Here is a 26,071-nt window from a genome sequence, read left to right on the forward strand (position 1 = left end):
TATTTATTTGAAAGTCAGAGTTACACAGAGAGAGGAGAGGCAGAGAGAGAGAGAGAGGTCTTCCATCAGCTGTTTCACTCCCCAACTGGCCACAACGGCCGGAGTTGTGCCGATCCAAAGCCAGGAGCCAGGAGCTTCTTCCTGGTCTCCCACATGGGTACAGGGGCCCAAGGACTTGGGCCATCTTCTACTGCTTTCCCAGGCCACAGCAGAGAGCTAGACAGGAAGTAGAGCAGCTGGGTCTCGAACCAGCACCCATATGGGATGCTGGCGCTTCAGGCCAGGGCGTTAACTCGCTGTGCCACAGCGCCAGCCCCATAAATAAATCTTTTTTTTAATAAAAGTATTTTTAATATGGTAAATTCTATGCTAGGTGAATTTGACCACAATAAAACAGACTAAAAATAAACTAACAGCATCCCCTCCCTTACAGGGATTTCACAGAGGAGTAAGAAAGCCTTTGCACACATGTGTAGCACAGTGCCTAGCAGAGAAGAAATTAGCAATTATTATGAGATGCTTGATAAGTAGATCCTGGACAAATTAATCATCGATCCAACTCCACAAGCTTGACCAGAGCTTACCCTATCACCCTCCTCCACCCAGGACCAGGAACAAACCGAATCCCCTTCCAGAACCCTGACAGGTGTCCCACAGTCCTCTGCCGCCCCAGCGCTGGACGTGGGACACCTGTACTGGAAAGAACAATGGAAATCAGGAAGCAGATTCGGCCCTGGGCCTGGCACTAACGAGCCTCGGGCTCCTCACCTGCTCGACAAGGGGGTGAGAGGACACGACATCGTCAGTCCCTCCCTGCTCTGACATTTGGCAAATTGAGCCAGCACTGCGGGCACACTTGCATGAGGGCTCCCTGACAGGCTGCATGGACCGGCCAGGAATCTGGAAAACCCCTCCCTGGGGTTTTCACAATGTCTAGACCTCCACGCTCCGCCAATCATCCCCACCCTGCCCACACCCTCACAGCCACTTCCAAAGTCAGCTGGGGAACCCGTCCCAGCCTGGAGCAACCTGTGGTCACGGTACATGGCTCAGGAGCCATCGGCCCCGCGAGGTGCTCGCTCACTCGCTCTCTCTCTCTCTCTCTCTCTCTGTGGATTACTGCAAAGCTGTGCACTCTGCAATGCTGAGGAACCTCAGGCTGGGGGGTGGGGGGGCGGTTCGCAACCGAGGAGCCCAATCACTCAGGCAACCACTCTGAGGCTTCAGGAAGCCAAGCGACTTGGCCAATGATGCCAGGGAGTGGCAGAACGAGAGTGCCTGGCTGTGACCGCCCCCTAAACTAAGTCCTAGATACATTCTGTAGAGTGAGTGAGTGTCACGCCGAGGGGCAGAGTTGGGGAGGGAAGATTCTAGAAAAACCACACCACAGAAAGCCCCACTCAGGGAGCAGGAAGCAAGACAGGCATGTGAGCAATAGGGCAGGATGGAAGCCTCACAGCCCTGGGGGCTGCCACATCAGGAGAGGCCCTGGGCCACCAGGGCCACACTCAACACCTGTAGCCCAGACCTCCTCCCCACACTCCAAGTCTCTCTCCCTCTGCCCTCTGATAGGCTGGAGAGTGTGCCCACGTGGATGGGAATGTGACCCTCACTGGCGGCAGGAGGGCATAAGGCCAACCTTCCTGGCTGTCACACCCCAAGAGGCCCATCCCAGACGCCCCAGGACCCTGCAGGGGAGGGGACTCTTCCTGCACCCAGCTCTGACAGCAGGAAGGATGGGTGGGCTCCTCAGGACTGGGGCCTGGCCTCCCCTCATCCCTGCCCACCTCTCCCAACCCTTCCCTCAGCAAGCAGTCTCTTTCTTACTCTGAAAACCCCAACATCATCTCTGCTTCCAGCTGCCCATAGCGCCCCGGGGAGAAAGGCTTCCAAAAAAGGCAACGATTGGAGGCACTGAGGGGCAGATCCTTTCCAGGCAAACCCAGATAGTGAGGGAGAGAGCAGGGAGCAGCAGGCCTGGGAGCAGCAGGCCTGGGAGCCGGATGGGAAGGGGGAATCGGCCTGAGGGTGGCTCCTGACACCACGGCAGCCCCAATTAGAAGAGGGGTTCAAGTGCTAAGGCATGCTCTGGAGCCCCCATGCTTTGCTATGCATTTCCTTAGAAAAATAAACACTGCAAGACAACAACCACATTGCTGCTGCCTCCCTTTGAGGTCGCGGATATCCAAGGCCAGAGCCTAACAGTGCTGCTTGTCGGGCCCCTGAGAGCCTCCAGTCCCAAAACACCACCCAGGCAGGGACCTCAGCACATGGGCCATGCGCCTCTGATAACCCAGGCTGGGAACGGAGACCTGCAGGTTACCTAGAGAGGAAACTAGAGGAGGTGTGGACGGCACAGTTTCGGTTTGCGGTGATGCCAGACCTTACGCAAAAGGGGCAAAAATAGCTGAGACCCAGGGGGAGATCCCCAGCACAGAGGTGGGAGGCGCAGCCCAGGCTCGCTGCCCGGCTGCCTTTCCTGGAGAGTGACATGCTGTTACTCCCATCCTCCCCTAATCCCATTCTGGAGACTGGGAAAGTACAGCGTGAGTCATTGTCCTCCTCCTGCCTGTGTCACAGGGCTGGTCTGGGATCCAACAGGGCTGGGAGTGTGAAACGTCTCCACAATACACACTCTCAACCTCAAACAGATAGGAATACACACGTAAGAGAGGCTTTGCTACCACTGCCGGTATAACCACTACTACTATATTTCTTGGAGGGCAAGCGTCAATATGCCCTCATAGGTTTTTTTCACCCCGGAGAGCTACCAAAACATTTCCAATCCAAATAAGTTTACATTGTTGTCTGGATGGACTTTCTCTGGGAAGGACAAGAAATCACCTCGACACAGACAGACAGTGGGGAGGGACACAGCGGAGGAGGAGAGGGCAGGGAAGCTTCTCTGGTTTATGGTTGATGGTAATCGCACCTTATTGTGTACAAGGAGAAGAGTACTCAATATTACACCTTTTTTTTTTTTAACAATAACAAGCTGGAACAAAACTCTCAATATGAACATTTATCTTCCAGATTAAAGATAAACAGAAAGAGGGGCCAGCGTTGTGGCACTCTGGGTCCAGCCCCGACTTGAGGTGCTGGCATTCCACATGAGTACCAGTTTGAACTCTGGCTAATTTGCTTCCAATCCAGCTTCCTGCTAATGCACCTGGGAAAGTAGCAGATGATGGCCCAAGTATTTGACCACTGCCACCCATGTGGGAGACCCAGATGGAGCTCCAGGCTCCTGGCGTCAGCCTGGACCAGCCCCAGCCATTGCCACCATTTGGGGAGTGAACCAGAGGATAGAAAATCTTTCTCTCTGTTGCACTAGCTTTCAAACAAATAAATAAATCTTTAAAAAAAAAAAAAAACTTGGAATTTATGTAGTGATTTTCTTAAATAAATAAATAAATAAATGAAAAAAACAGCAGCAGAGAAGTGAAAATTGTTAGAGGCTAAAAAGAAATATAAACCGTGGCCTAAACCTTTCCCCTGCAGCTTCTGAGAAGAAAATGAGGAGGAGGCCCATTTTGTGTCTTCCTCTATTTCGCTAGACACAAACCCATTCTTCCTCTTTCATCCCTAGATACAAGAATAAGTGTGACCTCCTCTGCCTTCCAATGTGCACGTGAGCCTATACAAGAACCCCTAGGGTCAGGCATTTAGCCAAGCCATTAAGACGCATGTACCCCCTATTGGAGTTTGAAATCCACCTCTGGCTTCTGACCCCAGCTTCCTGCTAATGTTGCCAGGGAGGCAGCAGTGATGTCTCAAGTAACTGGGCTCCTGCCCAATTAGGGACTGACCTGGATTGAGGTCCTTGCTCCTAGCTTGAGCTCAGCCCAGCCCCAGTCCCAATGTAGATATTTGGGGAAGGAACCAGTGCATGAGAGCTAGCGCATACTCTTTCTCTCCCTCTCTCCCTCCCTCCCTCCCTCCCTCCCTCCCTTTCTCTCTCTCTCTCTCTCTCTCTCTCTCTCTCACACCCTCTCTTTCCTCCTCCCCTCTTCCCTCTCAAACAAATAAATACTTCTTTAAAGATTTATTTATTTATTTGAAAGGCAGAGTCACACAGAGAGAGAAGAGGCAGAGAGAGAGAGAGAGAAGTCTTCCATCCGATGGTTCATTCCCCAATTGGCCGCAACGGCCAGAACTGCACCGATCCGAAGCCAGGAGCCAGGAGCCTCTTCTGGGTCTCCCACGTGGGTGCAGGGGCCCAAGGACTTGGGTCATCCTCCACTGGTTTCCCAGGCCATAGCAAAGAACTGGATCGGAAGAGGAGCAGCCAGGACCAGAACTGGTGCCCATATGGGATGCCAGCGCTTCAGGCCAGGGCATTAACCCACTGCGCCACAGCGCCGGCCCCATAAATAATTTTTAAAAAGGATTTCTAGTATTCCCTCCACTTCAGTGTCACCAAATTCAGCAAATATTGGAAGCAAACTTATACTAAAAATTACTTGTTTAATTCAACATCTGTCATTGAATTCAGCAAGCCGTTCTGCAGTAATCAACCACGCCCATCCCCATCCTCCTCAACCCAAGGATCAGCTCCTTCGATTGGCAATGTTTATCAAACCTGCAGTTGATTGGCAATGTTTGTCAAACCTGCAGTCCTAACAGCCTGTGCTGACGCAATAGGTCCAGGGTCCCGACTGGGGACCTTCATTTTTGGCAAGCTTGGTAGACAACTCTCACCACCTGGTGAGACCCCAGCAGGGCACCCCTGAGGCCACAACCCCAAGCGGAATCCCTAAAGGCAGCCTTTTCGTGAGGTCTACAGACCAGAGATCGCAGGTCACCCCAACTCATGTCAGTGTCCAGTCCTGCAGGAACACACCCCATGCATGTGGGCCCGAAACTCCAGGCTCATCTGCGCTGGCCACGCTTTCCTACGACCCAGCCAAGCGCTTACTAAACACACCCAAGAACTGCAGTCCTCCAGGACCAAGGCAACGCGGAGCCCAACCAGCAGTTTTTCCAGGCACTGCCAGCCAGGCCGAAGCAGCCAGGGCAGGGCAGGCAGAAGTAGAGGGCTCCCAGGCACCAATCATTCAACTAATCACACACAAAATGGACCCGACAGATAACCTGGGGTTTTTAAGGCGATGACCCAGGCATGTTCCACAGTAAAAACGTGGCCTAAGCAGAGGAGGCCCTGCTCCCTCAGGAAGAGGAAAAGGAAAAGCAGTCACTCAGATTAGGATGCAGGATTCCCAGCTCTCACTGCTCCTGGTCAGCACGGTTTGCCCCAGGCTAGGGGCCTCCCTCCTGCTGAGTGACAGCTGTAGTCACCTGTGAGCCCCTTAGCTCCCCTACTCTTGGGTTCCAATTCCACTCTCCCCGAGAGTGTCCTATGGGACTTTTCGCCCCACCCCCCCCCCTTTCGTTTTCTTTGATTCTACCTGCACCGAATCCCTTGCTCAGTCTGCCCCCACCCCATCTCTCCTGTTTTGATCCTACTTGACCTGCTCCAGGGGACAAGACTCACCACAGAAATGCAAAAGAAAGTTTGAAGAGTAACGGTTGCAAAGAGAGTAGAATAGTGGTCACCTGTGTTAGGGAGCGCGGCGCACAGCACAGTTGGGAAGAATCCATTCTCCTGTTCTGCAGCAGAGTGGGGAACACTGGCTACAACAATCCATGATATTTTAAAACAACTAGAAAAGGAGACTCTGGAGTTTCCCAACACATAGAAATCGTAAATGTTTGAGAAGCAGGCCAGCGCTGTGGTGTAGCTGGCTAAGCCTCCGCCAGCATCCCATATGGGTGTCAGTTTTAGTCCAGGCTGCTCCACATCCAATCCAGCTCCCTGCTGATGGCTTGGGAAAGCAGTAGGAGATGGCCCAAGTGCCTGGGCCCCTGCAGTTTCACGGGAGTCCCAGAAGAAGATCCTGGCTCCTAGCTTCGGATCAGCCCAGCTCTGGCCGTTGGGACATCTGGGGAGTGAACCAGCAGATGAAATACCTTTCTCTCCATCTCTCCCTCTCTTTGTAACTCTCAAATAAATAAATAAAATATTTAAAAATTTTTTTTAAATAAATGTTTGAGGAGATAGAAATGCAAATTCCTCTGATTTAATTATTACACTTTGTACATATATATCATCACACTATAACCCGTTGATATGTACTAATATTATGTGTCTATAAAAACTTTTAAAAACAGGGGTGGGTATCTGGTGCAGCAGTTAAGACACCTCTTGGGATGCTAGCATGCCCTATCACGGGGCCTGGATTCAGCCCCAGCTCCAGTCCTGGTTCCAGCTTCCTGCTACGCTGCACCCTAGGAGGTAGCACTTTGGTGGTTCCAGTAGCTGGGTCCCTGCCACCCACGTGGGAGACCTGGATTCAATCCCCAGTTCATGGTTTCAGTGCGGCTCAGTCCCAGCTGTTGTAGCATTTGGGAAGTAAACCAGTAGACGAGAGCTCTCTCTGGTGTGTGTGTGTGTGCGTGTGTGTGTGTCTACATGGCTGCCTCCCAAATGAATAAACAAAAAAAATTTTCTTAGTTTTAATAAACATAGAAAGATTCACCTTGGTCACCTATAAATATTCTACATTTGCACCTTCCAGATCTAGCCGCATGACCTAAGGGCTTCCTCTGGTCGACCTCAGCTACCTGGCCAGTCCCTCTGCTGATCAAGAAAGGTGAGCAGGCTGTGCACAGAGCAGGGGAGGCAGGTAGGACAGACCCTCCAAGAACTTGGTTTCTTTCTCCCAGACTCTCTGGACCAGAGCTGCCCACACTTTCCTTTCTTTGAGTTGGAAGGAGGGGGCAGCGTCCTTTGCGTGCTGGGCTCCTGCCGGGGCACCCAGTCTACTCCAGGTGACTTCAGGTCACCCAGTCTAAAGGAGGCTCCGGCCCCCTCGGCTCTCTCTTCCTGCAGGACTCATTTGCAGAATGGCACCTTCCTTATACAAGAAGCAGCGAAGTCGTGACAGCGACCTTAAGGCAGGGGACTTGTAAGGCCGCCACAAAACACACCAAACACCAGAGTAAGGGAAAGGGTTTATTGGGGGAAACTCGACAGACCAGAGGGAAGGAGTGAAGAAGGAAAAGAAGGAGAAGGAGAGCATGAGAGAGAGTGAGACAGAGACAGAGACAGAGAGATGGGGGGGGGAGCTCAAGAGACAGAGAGATTGAGAGAGCCACGTGTTCAGGAACAGGTCCTCTAACCCTTTGTGGGGGGCAGGGAAGTAGGAGCAGTGAATCCCATTGGGGGGGTGGGTGGAGCTGACACCTAGGGTTGGGCCCTGTGGCCACCCGGCTTCCATAAGCCATGGCGGCCTGCCAGGGCTGGAGCCTAGGATGGGGGGGGGGGGGGTAGATTGCACCATAGATAAGATTGCACCATTTTACTAACAGACATGGCCCAGGAGAAGGGAGGAGGCCACATCACACTTGAGCAGCCCGCTGGGCCCAGAGGGGAGGAGACCCTGCGGGGGTGGAAGACAGAAGGACTCATCCATCCCCCACCGCCCACCCCACGGCCCCAGGGAATGTTTCAATTACTAAATGAAGTCAACATGGCCCAGATGTTGGGCAGCTGCCTCTGGAAGCAGTTCCTGCGCTGAGCAGCACGGAGGCCACAGCAGCGTGTGGAGTGGGCCTGCGTCGCGCTGGCCGCCCTCCTCCCAGCTCCCACCCCTCCCCCAGGCTGCCTGGGAGGCTGCCTTTTTAGGAAACTCAGCTGATCAGGAAGAGAAGCCGACGGGGAGAGTAAGAGGCTCGGTTGCAGCAATCATAAAACCAGAGGGCAAGGACATGCTGGGGACAGACAGGACAACTCAGGTCGCTGGGCAGCTTCCAGGCCAGGAGCTCAGGTCAGCACCTGCGGGAGCCCAGTGACTCAGCTCCGTAATCACTGGACTCTCTCCAGCCACATCCACCCCTCCCCCTCCCACTCCTGCCAGCTCCAGATTCCTGTCCCAGCCACAAACACAGCCAGGCCCTGAGACACACTCATTCCCGAGGGCCCCAGACACAACAAACCCTCTGCCCAGACACAGCCAACCCTTTCCTGTCACCCTCCCATCCTCACCAACAAGCCCAGTGCCTTCACTCATTGACACCTCGGAGAATAAAATACAAAGCCAAGGGACCCAGTCATCAGAGAGAGAGGAAGACCAAAGATCCTTTGACTAAACAGCCGCCAACACAAGCGCGGGATTCCTCCTTTGTTTGCCTTTTTAAAATTCTGGTGTAAGAAGTAAGATCTGGCCGGTGCCGTGGCTTAACAGGCTAATCCTCTACCTTGCGGCGCCAGCACACCGGGCTCTAGTCCCGGTCGCGGCGCCGGATTCTATCCCAGTCGCCCCTCTTCCAGGCCAGCTCTCTGCTATGGCCTGGGAAGGCAGTGGAGGATGGCCCAAGTCCTTGGGCCCTGCACCCGCATGGGAGACCAGGAGAAGCACCTGGCTCCTGGCTTCGGATCAGCGCGATGTGCCAGCCGCAGTGCGCCGGCTGCGGCGGCCTTGGAGGGTGAACCAACGGCAAAAAGGAAGACCTTTCTCTCTGTCTCTCTCTCTCTCACTATCCACTCTGCCTGTCAAAAAAAAAAAAAAGAAGAAGAAGAAGAAGTAAGATCGTCCCCGGCTTCTATACCTACCTACAGCCCCTTCCTGCCTCGCCTTTGGAGACCCGAGGCCCAGCTTTCCTGGCATGATCCACCCAACCAAAAGCAAGCAGGGCCTGGCAAAAGTGCAATGCTCATGGTAAGGCCAAAAGCCCAGAGGCCCAGGCGGGGCTTCGCGGTAGACTCAGGGTGGCCTTCCCAGCAACACCCCCACCGCCATGCATGAATGGGAAGGCACAGTCCAGCTTGCTCAGAGGGGACAAGCGGCCTGTGATTTAGGAGGGAGCAGGGGAAACGACAGGGCCAGGGGTCTGCTCCTTACCTCATCTGAGCACCAGGCACACATGGGACTCACAGCCAGACACAGCTGACAGGAACTCACACCTCGTGTGGTACAGATGTTGGGCCCTGCAACACAGAGACACAGGCATTAGCCCCTGATTCAACGAAGCAACCAGGCTGCCCCGCCCTTCCCGGCTTTGCCAAATGCCCATATTCGCAGCTCTCAGGTGCACACAAACACAGCCTAACCACGCCATAGACATCTACCCAACACCGTCCACTGGAAAGGAAGGAGAATGAGGGATATCGGGTGAAACTCATCACGACCTTCAATGATGAGGCCACAGTGATGACAACTGCTGGACTGAGGCAGAGACCCAGGCCCAGTGATGTCCAGCGTCACATCACAACTGAGCAGAAGGCTTCCCAAACAACTGGCTTCACACCCACATTGTGCGAATGGAAATCTGAGGCCCAGGAAAACAGCAACGTGTCCCCTCTCCAACTATTCTCAGCCATTCACAGCCCCTACACAGGGCTCCGAGGCCCTGGTACACTAACAGAACACACAGCCTGAGTATGGTGGGAAGGCAGTTCCCATTGGCCTGCTGGGGAAAGCAAACCTTCTGAAATCTTTCCAAGCTTCCCAACACATTGCTCTTGGAATCCAAGTGTGAAATGCTCTGGGGAGTACTACAGAAATGTTTGAAAGAGATGACTGATACAAGCTAGAACATGGACTCTTGGCATTGGGAGAAAGGCGTGTGGGTGAATTCTGAACACTCTTCTTAGCAGCCACACCATTCACAAGTGAGCAGTGCTCACAGTGCTAAAAGGCGGAAACCAGGGAAGGGGAGCAGGGGCAACCAGGGGACCGAAACAGCCCTGAGAGCCCAGGCAGGCAGCAGACGCCAGGCCTTTGTTTGGACAGATGCTGCCATACTCCTGCTTCCCCAGCTCAGTCTTCCTGGCCCCAGCCAAGCAAACCCCTGTGCCTGCAGCAATCACAGGGAGGGCTTTGCTGAGAGGAGGAGGAGCATGGTCCTCTCCTCCCCGTAACCCAGTCACCCGAACAGTTCCTTTATCCAGATTCTAAAGGGACTCCTTGGCCCCCAGCCGGCAAAACCAGCAAATCTATTTTTGGAGTAACCATCCTGACCAGAGGGCATTCTCCCAGTGTCCCCAAATCTCACAGAGGTAAGCACCTCTCCATCTGTTCACAGTGGGACTGAACTCTCCCTCCCAATACCTGGGTAAAAGCACACTCAGAAAATGACCTACTAGGCCTAGGGGTATCTGGTTTCTAGGGCTATGGACCTTTAACTTTTATTGATTGGGATACTTTGCTTATATTTAACTTGTAGAAAACCAGTAACAATGTAAATGGCTCTTGATGAGAATAAGATTCTTATCCAATTATAATGCAAATGGATTTCTACCTAGTAGAAAAGGAAACTTCCAGAGGGTTTATTGTCTTGTAGACCATTAACCAATTTTGTATCTAATAATTAATTTCAGGATTTCTTTGACAAATCAAGTATAACTCTTTGAACTGGTCACAGCATCCTACTGGTTCTCATTAATTAAGCTCAATAAAATTTTGTGACACATGTCCATTTTATATTAGTATGGGAATCATTTAGCTGAAAGTTACACTTGAACAACATCCATTCTAGGGCCTCTCCAGGGGAGAGAGGGATGTAGTAGAAAGGGTGTAAGTGCAATCAAGAGACTTAGGTGAGTCTCTCAATTCCTCAGCCCCCATTTCTCTGAGTCTCATATCCTTACCATAATTATTATTTATGTATCTGCCTTAATGACACTGCCATCCAATAGATTTTAAGCCTCTGAGGCCTGATCTGCCCCAACCAGGCCAGCCCCAGTCCTTACCCAAAGGAGATGGTTAGCAACGATGCACTGCAGTGAACTGAAAAGTATTGGACCAGGTTAGTTTTATTTTGCTTTTAATCAACTGAACTCATCTCTCAAAATCGCTCATGGAATTCCAAATTAAATATGTAAATGGGTCGCAACAGTTCCTCAGACGATGTAAACTTTCATTGTCTCCCTCTAAATATCAGATTATACGTGAAATTCTTGAAGGAGCTCCCGGGAGCCCCACGCTTCTACAGAGCCTTGAGTCTGTCTTACTTCAAAGGCCTCTCCCAACTCTCAAATGTTGCAAATGGAATGACACCAAAAGGTCAGGGTATCCTCTGCGGCTCCATGCTCTGATGTGGCTACAACTTGAGCATGCATGTGCAAGGACTGTGGGCTGGGAACCATGACATCAGATCCAGGGCTGGCCCCAAAGCATCAAGGGCACCTCTGATGTGGGGCTGCCCTCAGCCATGCAGTATCTGTAATGGAGGGAAGGCGGCTGGTGCTGCCAGATCCAGAAAGTTGAATGGTCTAGTATGCAAGCCGGATGCTTCTCCCGGTGAGGGCTGCCCTCCTGGTATTTCAGCCTCACAGCTGCTGTCTCCCCAGACAGAGTGGACAGAGCCCTCGCCCTTTAGTGCCCTATCAGAACCCTCTAAAAGGAACTCAGCCTGAACTATTTAGGTATGTCCCTCTCTTCTTAAAGATTCTGTAGGTATTGTCATCCGGAGGGTTAATTCTGGACACAATGGCCATGGATTTTCACTGGGGGCAAGAGAAACACAAGGAGATTGCAGGGAGAGCTAAAAGACAGAAGAGGATCGTGGGAGGTGTGGGCACTGTCAAATTAATTTTGAAAACTTTTCCCAGACTATCCATTTAGCCATCCATTCATCCTCAAATTAACATTTCCCGATGAGTCCCTGACTTGTGGCCACAACAGAAAGCCTTGCCAGACACAAAACAAATAACAGCAGGCCCCTCCCAGCGGACCGTGGGCCCAATCCCAAAGCATGAGCTGAGCTGCCGGGATCCGTTCTGGAGGAAGCCATGTCCGGGAAGTCATGGTCACCAAGTCCCCCTAATGCCCTCTTTTTAATGAATCACAGGTGGTTGATTTCGTGATACCCCCAACCAAGTTCTGCCACCAGGGCAGGTTCCCTGGAACGCAGTGGTTGGAAGTGGCTGAGTCATCAGAAGTGTCTAAGCTGGGCCCATGCTGATTCAAGGAGCTGCTTCTCCTAGGCTGCCCCTCCCTCCTGGACGGATGGGAGGCGCTGGGGCCTGCGCCTCCGGTCAGTCACAAAGCCTATGCTCCCGCTCAGCCTCTGGCGAAGATGCCCACTTCCCCTGAACCCTGCAGAAGTGGGATCCTCAGAACGTCACTGCAAACTGAACGACTCCTACCGGCCCTTTCCCCCCACAGCTCAGCCCAAGCAGGGAAACAAGGTGGACTGGCCCTGGGGCCCACAGGGCAGCAGTAAGGACTGAATGAGCCAATCCCTACAAAATCTGTGAGCAGAGAGAGGACTCGACAAACGTTGCTGCTGCTGCTGCTGCCACTGTTGGAATTGTTTTTGCTGTTGCTGTTTTTCTCCTAAGTCTCAAGCTGTTGAGGGCAGGTGAACCCTTTGCCGTCTTTGAAGACGCCATGCTAGGTGGAACCAGAAAGTATCAGGCTAAAGTAAAAGGATCAATCACATGTGCCTTCTAAATGGAGTAGTTAGGAATATTAATGTTTCAAAAAATCGAATCTAGAAGGGACAGCCAAGAAGAGAAGGCCACTTAGAAAAGACAGGCATGGCCAGCCAAGAAGCCTGCCTGGAAAGTAGAAGTAGAAAGCTGTGGTTTGGCACATTCTGACTCACAGAACCAAAAGAGAACAGGGAAAAATGGAGAAAAAAAGGAAACAAGGAAGGGAGTTGGAACGAGTGGAAGTCATAAGGCGTCAATGAAGGTTATTTTGAGGACATGTTGTCCAGTGAGACAGGATGTCAGACTGCACACACGGGCCACCCTGACGAGGCCTCGGGACTACAGACAGGGAGAAGTGTTGAGCGGGCAGGAAGGCCAATCTGTACTGCAAACACCATGGACATCTCACGTGCTATCTGCAGTTCCAGCCTGCGTCCTCTGCCTGGCCATGGACTTAAATTGGTCAAATCCCAGTTAGGTGCATGGGGACACTGGGTGACTCAACCTGCGCCTGATCCTTCCATTGCAGCCACCTGGCTCAGTGAGTCATCGAAGAACAAAACATCTCACACTAACTGTCCTGGGTGCATAAGTGGTTTCTCTACTTCAAGTTATTAAGAAAGCTTATTTTATTTTTGCTCCTTCCTTCAAGATAGCACAAGCTCATTAACACAAGGGAAGGGAAGAAGAGATAGGAAGATAGATAGAGTTCAAGGTAACAAACATCCCTGCATTCTAAGCAAAAAGCTCCAGTAAGCATTGCCCAAAGCAGTGGGGAATCCAAATTACCGTATTTCACCAAATCTAAGGCTATGGACGAAGGCTTTCTCCTGAGTTCAGAGATTTTACACTGGTATTTTAAGAAGTACATCAGAGGGGCCGGCGCTGTGGCGCAGTGGGTAAAGCCACTTCCTGCAGTGCCAGCATCCCATACGGGCACCAGTTCAAGTCCCAGCTGCGCTGCTTCTCATCCAGCTCTCTGCTCTGGCCTGGGAAAGTAGCAGAAGATGGCCCAAGTCCTTGAGCCCCTGCACCCACATAGGAGACCTGGAAGAAGTTCCTGGCTCCTGGCTTCAGATTGGCCCAGCTCCAGCCGTTGCGGCCAACTGAACCAGAGGATGGAGGACCTCTCTCTCTGCCTCTCCTTCTCTGTGTAACTCTCTTTCAAGTAAATAAATAAATCTAAAGAAGGAGAAGAAGAATATCAGGCATTCATTTTAGCATTTAAGAAGTCTGATTCATGCGGCCAGCATGGTGGCACAGTGGATTAAGCCACTGCCTGCAATGCCAGCATCCCATAGGGGAGCCAGTTCGAGTCTTGGATGCTCCATTTCCTAGTCAGCTCCCTGGTAATGACCTAGGAAAAGCAGCGGGAGATGCCCCAAGTGTGTGGACACCTACCACCCATGTGGGAGAACTGGATGAAGCTCCCGGCTCCTGGCTTCAGCTTGGCCCAGCCCCGGCTATTGCAGCCAGCAGATGGAAGATATCTATCTCTATCTCAAATAAATAAATAAATATATTTTTAAAAAATAAAAACAAGAAGTCTGCATCCCATAGAGTTCCTGAGTTCAATTCCTGACTCTGGCTCCTGACTTCAGCTTCTCGTTAATGTAGACCCTAGAAGGCAGCCATGATAGTTCAAGTAATTGGATTCCTGCCACCCATGTGGGAGATCTGTATTGAGTACCCAGCTCCCAGTTTCAGCCTTAGCTGGGGCCATTGCATGCATTTGAGGAGGGAACCAGCAGATGGAAACTCTTTCTCCCCTTCTATCAAATTAATTAATTAATTAAGAGTGCATCAGAGCCAATTAGATAATAGTATCTAACACTGGAAAACATTCATGTGTAGTTTTTCTTTACCAGTATTAAAATGTATTATGAGTTGAATTGTTTTCCCTGGCCAGCGCCGTGGCTTAACAGGCTAATCCTCCGCCTTGTGGCGCCAGCACACCGGGTTCTAGTCCCGGTCGGGGCACCAGATTCTATCCCGGTTGCCCCTCTTCCAGGCCAGCTCTCTGCTATGGCCCGGGAAGGCAGTGGAGGATGGCCCAAGTGCTTGGGCCCTGCACCCCATGGGAGACCAGGAGAAGCACCTGGCTCCTGGCTTCGGATCAGCACGATGCACCGGCCACAGCGGTCATTGGAGGGTGAACCAACGGCAAAAAGGAAGACCTTTCTCTCTGTCTCTCTCTCTCACTATCCACTCTGCCTGTCAAAAAAATAAATAAATAAAATGAATTGTTTTCCCAAAAAAGATATGTTGAAATCCTACCTCCTAATACCTGTGACTGTGACCTTGTTTGGAAATAGAATCTTTGCAGATGAGGTCACTGGAGTGGGCACCGATCCAATCTGACCGGAGTCCTTATAAGAGGAAGACAGCACACTGAGGGAATGCCGCGTGATGACGGAGGCAGAGACTGGAAGGAAGCAGCCCAGAGCCAAGGAACACCAAGGCCAGGAAGAGGCGAGGAAGGATTCGAACCAGGCTCCACGGCACTGCGACCCTGCTGACAGGCTGACTTGAGATTTCTAGCTTCAGAAGAAGAAATTTCTGTTGTTTTAAGCTGAGTTTGTGCAGCCTTGTTCCAGCAGCCCTAAGAAATGAATACAAGTGGATTTGCACTTCCTCCCATAGATGACGTGATCTTTGAGGACCAGTGCCCTGGAATTCTTTGTGTGATTGAAAAAAAGCCAGCCTAGGATGAAAACGTTGCTATGTTAATCCAGCTGTGGATAAGGTGGGAAAGTGGCTACTTTAGCTTTACAGCTGTCTGCCCATACATATCAATGGTGTATACATTCATTTGGTCACTCAACAAGTAGTGAGCACTCACGCGCCTAAGCCAGGCACTCTCCTGCTCCCTGGAGACACACCGAGGATCTAAACCAAGCCTCTGCTTTTGAGAAGGAAGGAAACAGCAAACCACACCCAGCACAACAGAATGACTTCACTGCTTGATGAAAGAAAGTAGGATAACACAAGAGCACGCAATGAGGGGAGAAAGTCTCCATCAGAGAAGTGGCCAAGGAAGGTCTCTTTGAGGAACTGACATAAAAGGATGTCAGGGCTGAGCCATGGGAAGACCTAGGGAATAAGAATTACAGAAAGAACCACAACAAGGGCTGGATGGACCTCACGCTGTTAAAGAAACAGCAGGAGAAAAGGGGGAGGAGGCAGGGAGGAGGTCGAAGGAGCAATTAAGTACCAGAACACTAGAAAGCCATCAGCCACCGTAGGGAGTGTGGCTTTCATTCTCCACGTGGTGGGAAGCCACTGGAGGAGTTTGAGCAGCAGTGAGCAGAACAGGTTTATCCTGGCCACTGAATGGAGGACAGAGAGGAAGCAAGAAAGGAAAGAGACCGATTAGAAAGTCACTAAAGTAATTCCGGCAGCAGATGGCAGTGGTTTGGGTTTGGATCATGGTAGTGTCAAAAGGGTAGCCATCGTCAAGCTATATTCCAAGGACCTGCTGAGGGTTTGGGCCTGAGCAAGAGTATCCCCTTTGGACAAAGTTTCAACGCACTAACCACTGGCCATATCCTTTCACTGACCCTTCAGCCAGTAGGCCCTGCCCTTGTAAGTGAGGCCAGATCATGTCCGGTCCCATTAATTAGGTAGCTGAGTGCTGAAGACTGCATACAGCCCATCCTCGGGGTGGGGGTGGGGGGCATCCTCCCTCTGGTTGTGGTCTACAATTAACACCCAGCCCCTGGGAAACTTGGAAAAACAGGAGCAGTAAAACAACGGATACGGTGGATATGGTAGGGAAAACGCTCGGGACCAGCTGGGAATCTACCGCCACATTCTAACCACTGGGCAGAGGACTTCACCACAGCCCTTCATCTCTCGGGCGCCTCTGAGTCTACGTCACAGTCCTGTTCAGGAATGTATCACTGCTCCCCGTGATTCACAGGTTGAACCCAGCCACATCAGTAATACTTCCTGGCAGCGAATCCTCTAGACAGCCTTAGCATCCCAGGGCCCAAGTCCTCTTAAACTATGCACAAGCAGCCACTTCTTCCTAACGGCCTAACTGATATTTGATTGAAAGGCTGCATTTCAGAAGAGTTTTGGAAAATTTTTGTTAGTGCCAGCCCCACCTCTCGTCTGACTCATTCTGTACACACAAGAGGCAGCCCTGTACCAAGCACTATTTGACACCAGACCAGTAGCACCCTGGAGGTGACCTCCTTGGCATCCGGCTGTCCAGGTCTGGGCCTTTCTCCCCAGCTCCTGTGGACAGCAGGCAGTGCAGGCTGTCACTGCCAGCCTGTCTTGGTGAGAACGCAAACTGGTTCACTTGTTTTCCAGGACAATCTGGCAACTCCTCCTAAATTTTTTTTTTTTTTTTTTTTGACAGGCAGAGTGGATAGTAAGGGAGAGAGATAGAGAGAAAGGTCTTCCTTTTTGCCATTGGTTCACCCTCCAATGGCTGCTGCGGCCAGCCCATCGTGCTGATCCGAAGCCAGGAGCCAGGTGCTTCTCCAGGTCTCCCATGCGGGTGCAGGGCCCAAGGACTTGGGCCATCCTCCACTGCACTCCCTGGCCACAGCAGAGAGCTGGCCTGGAAGAGGGGCAACCGGGACAGAATCCGGTGCCCCAACCGGGACTAGAACCGGTGTGCCGGTGCCGCAAGGCGGAGGATTACCCTGTTAAGCCACAGCGCCGGCCAACTCCTCCTAAAATTTTAAACAGTCATGCCTTTCGATCCAGCAACTTTAGTTCAAGAACTTTAGAATGGAAACACTTGAATGAAACTGAAATATCACATTCACAGAAATAAACACTTGAACAAAGGTGCATAATAAATGAATAAGGATATATCTCCTGTAGTCGGATTTGTGGTAGCAAATAATTGGGAATAACCTCAATGTCTTCCAGCAGGAACGGGTTAAGTCACGGCTGATACAGCCATATAAGGGTATGCCTTCTGGCTAGTGCTATTAACTCTTAGGATAAACAATGGAAAGCCACAAACCAACATAAACAGAGGCCTAGGGTATATCACTAAGTGACAATGGTCCTATTGTGGATGATCCCATTTCAGAAATACAATGATGACCAATAAGTACATATATGGTCATATACTTAAGGGGAAACTCTGAAGTAACTGTCAACGATGGACCTTAAGAATGAGACCAGGGGCCTGTGCTGTGGCACAGCGGGTTAACGCCCTGGCCCGAAGCGTAGGCATCCCATATGGCTGCTCCACTTCCAATCAGCTCTCTGCTGTGGCCTGGGAAAGCAGTGGAAGACTGGCCCAAGTGCTTGGGCCCCTGCACCCGTGTGGGAGACCCGGAAGAAGCTCCTGGCTCCTGGTTTCGGACCGCCGCAGCAACAGCCATTGCAGCCAATTGGGGAGAGAGCCACCGGATGGAAGACCTCTCTCTTTGTCTCTGCCTCTCCTCTCTCTGTGTAACTCTGCCTTTCAATTAAATAAATAAATCTTTAAAAAAAAAAAAAAAAAAAAGAATGAGACCAAAAGGAATTTGCACTTTCATTATTATTATACTGCTTTTTTTTTTTTACAAGCCTAATTATTTTTTAGAAGCTAAAAGGGAATTAAAGATTGCTTTAAATGACTTCCTTTATGCTTCCCTTTCTACATGTGCAAGCATTTAAATGTGAGCTGCCCAGAGCCTGCTGGGTTTTCTACAAACTGCACCTTCAGCATCAAAACCCTGGAGTCTCCTGTCATCCCCAAGCTTGGCAGGAACACAAGACTAGACCACAGGGGGCTGGATGGTCAGGCAGATGCTGGCCACACAGTTCAGCTAGGAGGAAAAAGTCAAAGATATCAATTGTACCACATGGTAACTATAGTTAGTAACATGGTACCATCGACTGGAAAGCTGCTAAGAGAGTAGATTTTAAGTGTTCTCACTACAAACAAGTACGTGAGGCAATGCACAAGTTACTCAGCTTGATTTAGCATTTCATAATGTGCACATATTTCAAAACATCACGTTGTGCACCACAAATTTAAAGATACTTTTAAAAAATTCATGGAAAGTGGAATTAAAAGATACTGAAGGGTAGGTATTTGGCCTAGCAGTAAAGATGCTGGTTAAGATGCTACTGTCTGGGATGGTGTTGTGGCATAGCATGTTACACCGCTGCCTGCAATGCCAATATCTGATATGGATGCCGGTTCGAGTCCTGACTGTTGCAATTCCGATCCAGCTCCCTGCTAATGCACCTGGGAAATCAGGTGAAGATGGTTCAAGGACCCTGCATTCATACAGGAGACCCAGATGAAGCTCCTGGCTCCTGGCTTCAGCTTGGCCCAGCCCTGGCTGTTGGAGCCATTTGGGGAGTGAACCAGTGGATGGAAGATCTCTCTCTCTCTCTCTGTATCTCTTCCTCTCTCTTTCTATGTAACTCTTTCAAATAAATAAAAATAAATCTTTAAAAAAAAAAAAAAAGATGCCAATGTCCGATATCACAGTGCCTGGATTTGAGTCACAGCTCTGGCTTTCCTATGGCAGACACTGGGATAATGACTTAAGTGGGTGCATGGGTTCCTGCCACCATGTGGGAGACCTGGATATAGTTCCCCGCTCCTGGCTTTAGCATGGCCCAGCTCCAGCTGTTGTGGGCACTTGGGGGAGTGAGGCAGTGATAGGAGCTCAGTCTCTCTCTCTCTCTCTCTGTTGCTCTGCCTCTCCAATTAAAATTTATTTTTAAAAAAAGGCAATGAGCATTTTCCACAAACTTATTGAAGAACCTTCATATATACAATTTTATGTCAACTTTAATAATAATAATTGGAGCTAGCACTGTGACATAGTTGGCTAAGCCTCCGCCTGTGGTGCCAGCATCCCATATGGTCGCTGGTTCATGTCCTGGCTGCTCCTCTTCAGATCCAGCAGCTTATGGCCTGGGAAAACAGTGGAAGATGGCCCAAGTGCTTGGGCCCCTGCACCCGTGTGGGAGACCCAGGGGAAGATCCTGGCTCCTGGCTTCAGATTGGCTCAGCTCTGGCCATTGTGGTCATTTGGGGAGTGAACCAGCAGATGAAGATCTTTCTGTCTCTCCTCTCTCTGTAACTCTGATTCTAAATAAATAAATAAAATCTTTTAAAAATTAATAATAATAATTAATAAAAGAGGGAAAAAAAGGGGAGAAGCAGCAGCTTTGTCCAGACCACACCCACAGGCTCCAGGAGCTGCCCAGGGCACTGCATGTTCTGGTCACAACATGTGGAAGTCCCAGGAAGGACACCACACTCCTTCTGCCTCTGACAATTGGTCAGACACAACCCTCTATCAAACAATTCGGTACAGAGGAACTGATCATGTGTGGAGGCTGAAGTGGGAGTTCAGAACCACAGACCCAGGTTTTCTCTCTCCAAGAATTCCATTAGCAAAAAGATTTAGGCATGACCACAGGGAGTTCTAAATTAGCCACCGCGGTGCTTTCTGCCAAGCCTCTAGAACACTCTTGTAGAGCAAAATTTGTCAGACTTGATTTTTACAGCAGCACCTCCCTTTTCTTCCCAAAGAAATTCTGACATGGGATGTCAAGTTATTAGTTAAAGGAGAAACTTCTCCAGTGAAGGGGGAGGAAGACAGAAGCAAATAGAGGTTTCTCATTCATACTTTGCTTTGTCCACCTTGCAACCCCTGAGCCACCAACAGACCAAGGCCCAGAGGTAGGACAACTTGTCTGAGCCAGTCAGCGAGCTGATGGAAAGCTGGAGGAGCTGTGAACTGGATATAGGCGTCTCAACTTCAGACCACAGCTCTTTTCACATTAATGGTTTGTTTGTTTTTTTCTATACGCACGTAACAGAAATTTAGGTAGACACACACACGAGAATTATAGTTGCAAGGGGAAATATCTGAGTAGAACACACTGGTGGAGTTGCTGGATGCTGTAGGGGACCAGCAGTTTTGCTTTCCATTGTTTGAGTTCCTTAGGATGAGTCCTGTACTACCTCATTCTTTCTCTGCCTGAATATCTGAACACCTTCACTAACGGAATCAGGTAACAAGGGAAGAGTCTTTTTTTGTGGGAACATGACGGAAAACCAGAATGGAAGACTTCTTGTGAGTTCTTTTTTCAGAGATGCTACCATAAATTTTAAAAGGTAGAACTGCCCTAGGTTTACTTAACAGCCTGTGGCTCCAAGGATTGTGACACAGCGTACGTGGCCACAAAATAGTCGTTGCTCTTAGGACAAAGAATAACAAAAGTGTTGATTGCTGCAAAATCCTGTCCCATATTCTTTAGTCTGTAACTAGTAAGCGTGTGGAAATCGAATGACCTATCTGCGGCCCAAACGCATCTGTCCAAGCAGAAAGCACAAAAGTAGAAGCTGGACGTCACCTCTGCGGTTGACTGGATCCGGCCCCCTGCTTTCTGTCTCAACACCAGAGGAAGACAGAAAGGCCTCAGGTAACCTCTTAGAGTTCCTGGTATAGCAGCAATCACAAATCACTGTGCTAAGAGAAGAAACCAGACTTGAAAGCCTACATGCTTTCTGGTTTCATTTACGTGACATTCTACAAAACATTAAAGGAAACGATCAGTGTTTGCCAGGGTGGGGGGGTGGGGATAGGGAATCAATGACAAAGGAACTGGACAGAAGTTCCTGGGATCATGGAACTCCCTGTATCCTTACTATGGTGGAGCTTACCTGACTCTGTGTTTGTCAAAACTCAAAGAGCTGCACACCTAGAAAGACTGACTGTGACTGCGCATGTTACACCTCGGTACTCCCAACCTTTAAAAACCGAGCTTCTGGGAACACTGCGTGGAGAGAAGGGCAGATCTGATCACGTTTGTTGCAGAGTCACACGTTTCAACAAAGGCCAGCAGTTTATAGGCAGCAATGGGCAGGTGCCCTAAACGTGTCACTTCCCTGCTCCTATATTTATTCCCACGAGTGGCCTGGGCTCCAGCGGACACAAGGATCTTCCTGTTGCAGAAGGGCCAGGGCTGGGGAGAAGGGAGACAAGGCGATGGGTGAGGCAGCACGGCAGCTCTGTGGGCAGCAGGGAGGGCTGGGCTAAGCCAAGCGGTTTCCCCCCGAAGCTGCTCCGTCACTCCCGCAGCTCATTATCTGTCTGCTTGTGCAGGAGTGGTGCTTCCTGTGGGCACACTTCCCTGGCTATTCCTGCCAACAAGGGCAGGAGGCTTCCTGGGGCTGGGCGGGGATGATAACCAGAGAGCCTGAGTGGGGTGGGAGGTGTGAAGGATTCCCTGGTAGGACATTTTAGAGTCATTCCAGCTCCCCCTCCTCAGAGTGTTGCCTCCTTGGCCCGGCTCAAGGTCTCCCCAGGAGACCTCTGCCACTCCTCACCTTTGCCTTCCACAAGTTTGAGGAATGTGAGGTGGTCTTGGTGGCTGTTTGGAAGGGACACTTCCCAGAGGCTCCTTGAGTTTCCAGCACCCTCAGGAATGAAGTCCAAATGCCCAGAGCACTCACGGTCTCCTCTGCACTTTAATCCCCACAGCCAGCACTGTGGAGCAGTAGGTTATGCCTCTGCCTGTGGTGCTGGCATCCAATATGGGCGCCTGTTCGAGTCCCACCTGCTCCACTTCTAATCCAGTTCCCTACTAATGGCCCGGGGAAGCAGTGGAGGATGGTCCAAGTCCTTGGGCTCCTGCACCTACATGGGAGACCCAGAAGAAGCTTCTGGCTCCTGGCTTTGGATCGGCACAGTTCCAGCCGTTGCGGCCATATGGGGAGTGAACAAGAAGACGGAGGATCTCTCTCTCTCTCTCTCTCTCTCTGTCTCTGTCTCTCTCTTTCTGTAACTCTGCCTCTTAAATAAATAAATCTTTAAAACAATCATAATCATAACCCCCCCACACCATGCCCAGCTGGAGCGCTTGAGCTTTTATGAGTGAACGCAACTATTGGGTTTCTTAACGTGAGAGACCTCACTTCTGAGGCCTTTTCACAGCATCCCACAGATATTTATTCTGTGGCCAATGGGCCAGGCACTGGGCCTAGAGTGTTGTACAAAACAGACTTGGTAGGTCTGGCGCTGCGGCACAGCAGGTATAGCTGCCACCTGCAGTACCAGCAATCCATATGGGTGCCAGTTCAAGTCCTGGCTGTTCCACTTCCAATCCAGCTCTCAATGGCCTGGGAAAGCAGTAGAAGATAGCCCAGGACCTTGGGCCCCTGTACCCACATGGGAATCCCGGAGGAAGCTCTTGGTTCCTGGCTTCAGATCATCCCAGCTCCAGCCATTGTGGCCAACTGGGGAGTGAACCAGTGGATGGAAGATCTCTCTCTCTCTCTCTCTCTCTCTCTCTCTCTCTGCCTCTCCTTCTCTCTGTGTGTAACTCTTTCAAGTAAAATAAACAAAGATTTTTTAAAAACACAGACTTGGCCCCTCCTCATGGAAACTGTGGCCTCATGGACACCTTTTACCTTCCTCTCCTCCCAGACCCGGCACTTGAGGTTTTCTCATGGGTACAGCAAATGTCCAGACCTCTCTAGCGTGCTGCTCCGTGGCTTCTTCTGTGAAACCTTGCTGGGTTAGAGGCTGAGATACGCCATACCACCAAATAGTGGTGAAACAAAAGGCCGCTCCACACACAGGTGTGGGGAAAGGGACTCCATCAGTCTCCGTCTGGGAGCCTGCATTGTGCTCACCCACGAGGCAGTAACCTCTCTTCCCTGCGATACCTACTAACACCACAGACAGGAAGAATAATGAAGAGTAGTTGCCATCTATTGAGTACTTATTTCATGCTGTTGTCACTTTTTAAAATTTTTATCCATTTTATTTATTGGAAAAGCAGAGGGACAGACAGAGATTCCCCATCTGCTGGTTCTCTCCCCAGAGAGATGCCGGCATCAATCAGAGCTGGGCCAGACTGAAGCCAGGAGCCCAGGACTAAACTCTTCCGAGTGGGTGGTAGGGACCCAAAATACTTGAGCTGCCACCTGCTGTCTCCCAGGACGCACATTAGCAGGAAGCTGGGATGGGAAGCGGAGCAGAGACCTGAAGCCAGGCTCTCTGATATGGGGTGTGCACGTCCCAACAGCACCGTAATCACTGGGCCAAATGCACGTGGTCACAGTGAGTCCCTGCAGCCATGGAAGGACTGATTTCTCCACTTCACAGGTGAGGAAACAGGATCCAAGAGATTAGGTCACACAGCCAGTAAAAGGCAAGGCTAAGAATCAAACCGGCACCCTCCTGGCCATTCCACAGCCAGCAATCCTCTCTCCCGGGATTCCCGCAGCGTGCTTCAGCTGCAGTTTCCAAGATGTAAACTCCAGCAGAGATCAGCACGTACCTCACAACTAATCGGGCTGCAGTTACTGTCTAACTACGGGAAGCCACAAAGTCCAACGCTTTTCAGGTGAACCTAAGACAGCCTCTGTACATAAACCAAAAACTTTATTCGATCCTCAAACCTCCTCTCCCAGCACGAGATGCTCCTACCCTAGGACAGCCTCTCTGCACCACCCTCACCCAGCTCTCTGTGTGTCCCCTCACCCTGTGTGCCCCCCAAACAACTTTTCTACACTCCTCCTACCCCCTGCCTCCACGGGAATCTGATGACACCCGGATCCCTGCAAACCAGCACTGGGGTGGGGGATATAAATGTAACAGAAACTGCTTTCCCTGGGCCCTCTTTCCCCCAGAAGCCTGACCGTAGAGGCCCTGCTCTTAAGCACTCCTCCGCCCTGCCCCTCAGAGAAAGTCTGGGGCTAGCACCGCACAGCCCATCCTGGAATCGCCCCGATGGCACACGGACTCTTGAGTGGATCTCCCAAAGGCTCTTGAACACAGACCCGGTTGTGCCAATGCAGTGGTCTCCCACAGGGGTCATGACAACTGGGTGAATCAGACCAACACCAGACAGAGGTGGGGAAGACATGGAAGACACCAAAGTAGCATAAACCTTCGTCTTCACCAGCCCTGAGCCAGGGTGGCGCCAGGCCCACTCCTGTGTGCTGCATCACTCCCTTCTAACCGTCAGAAAGGAACGCTTGTACTCACTGTTCACAAAATATGGCTGGAAGCAGGCATTCTCTGGGCAGGAGTCAGAGTTGCCCCTGGATCCCAACCCCTCACCAACAGCCAGCAGCACCTGCCCCAGGCTCTACCATCTCCCAGGCAGGATGCTGAGCCTCCTCATCTCTGGGCCATGGCCATCAGCTGCTCAGGGCAGTAAACCCCCCCCCCCCGACCTGGGTGGGTCCCTCTCAGCAGCAACTGAAAGATGATGGAGACATCCTTGCCCCGACCAGCGGCACACTGACGTCTACACATATTTGGAAGACTTGAAGGCAGTCATCAAAGCATTTCTGAATAGTTTATCTTTGAAATGAACTTACCCACAAAGCTTACCCTTTAAAAAAAAAATCCCTTCTGCAGGACCTACGTTGTACATCATTGAAGAACAGGTGTGCACTCTGCAGAAGCGGGGCCAGATCCCCATCCCTGACCCCCCACCAGGCAAGATCACCAAGGGATCCCGAGGCGCCCCGGGCGGGCGGCGCCCCAGGGCTGGGCTCGCCCTCTCCCTCCGGCCCCGTCCCACACCCCGGAGGCCCAACGCTGACCTCCCAGCAGGAGAGACAAAGCCAGGGGTCCACGCCAGCCCAGGGGACCCTCGGTCGTTGGCGATGTTTCGGGTGCAGAAGCAGCGCGGACACCCAAGGGCTGTGGAAAGAGCCCTCTTGCTGCTCCAAAACGCTCCCGGCGGGGGGGGGGGGGGGGGCAGCGACTGAAAACACACGGGACCAGGGTGACACCTGGAGAAAGGAAATGTCCAGTAACCCAAGAAGCCGCGCGCCTCCGCTCTCACGGAGCGGTCACCACCACATCGCCCCGCCTAGGCGCGGGCACAGCCGCGGGAAGCCCCAGCTCGCCTCGGCCCCCCGGGTCTTGCAGTCCGGAGTCGCCGGGACCCCACCCCCGCGACGCGCGCAGCCGGGGCTGAACTCGCGGGGCTCGGCGATGCGCACTCCGCGCCACAAACCCGGGCCGCCAGGGAAAGCGCTCGCGCGGGTCGAGGGCTGCAGCATCTCCCAGGTACCCGGCGCCTCTCAGCCCGGCGACCGCGGGGCCCGCAAGGTCCCCAGCTCCCGGCCCCTGTGGCCCGCGCCACGACCACCGCGCGCCCCGTGGCTGCCCGGCTCCCGGCGTGCGAGGCTGGCGGCGGCGCAGGAGCCTCACTCACCTCCGACGCCGACGCCCGCCAGCGCCCCCAGCGCCAGGAGCGCGGCCCAGAGCGGCCGGGGCCGCGCGCGCGCTCGCATCTCGTCCGCCGCCCGCCCCACAGTGAGCAGCGGCGCCCGCGGCGGCTTTTCCCGCAGCCGGAGGGGAGGGGACGCGGTGGGTGGGACGCGACGGGGCGGGCCGCCGCCTCGCGCTTCCTCCCTGGGCCCCTCTCGGCCCCTGCGCGCCAGGCGGCCGTGGGCAGCCGCGGCTCCTCTTCCCTCAGCCGGCCGGGTCCGCGCCTGGGCGCTCGGTGGCTAGAAAAGGCGGGGAGCCGCTTTGCGGACCCCGTTGGGGCTGTCTCCTCAGAGACACCCACGCGGCTTGCCCTGGAGCCCTGGGGCGTTTCCCCGGCGTCATTCATTCGCACTGCCAGTGCGCTTGATGGACAGCCCTCTGTGGAACGCCTGCTGCGGGCTGGTTC

At 52.0% G+C, this 26,071-nt stretch overlaps 1 protein-coding gene across 2 annotated transcripts in view; it reads right to left on the bottom strand.

Annotated features, from left to right (window-relative positions):
• ITGB3 (integrin subunit beta 3) overlaps positions 1-25,691 on the bottom strand; it is a 59,844-nt gene extending 34,153 nt beyond the window's left edge. For both annotated transcript variants that reach the window (XM_062175538.1, XM_062175537.1), the window contains exons 1-2: positions 25,610-25,691; positions 8,904-8,989 (exon numbers count right to left, since the gene is read on the bottom strand). In XM_062175538.1, coding sequence (XP_062031522.1) covers positions 8,904-8,989; positions 25,610-25,688 — 165 coding nt within the window. In that variant the 5' untranslated portion in view covers positions 25,689-25,691. The remainder of the gene's footprint in view (positions 1-8,903; positions 8,990-25,609) is intronic.
• Positions 25,692-26,071: the final 380 nt, after the last annotated feature.

Source organism: Lepus europaeus, chromosome 18 (assembly GCF_033115175.1).
Source record: "Lepus europaeus isolate LE1 chromosome 18, mLepTim1.pri, whole genome shotgun sequence".
Classification (NCBI taxonomy): Eukaryota; Metazoa; Chordata; class Mammalia; order Lagomorpha; family Leporidae; genus Lepus; species Lepus europaeus.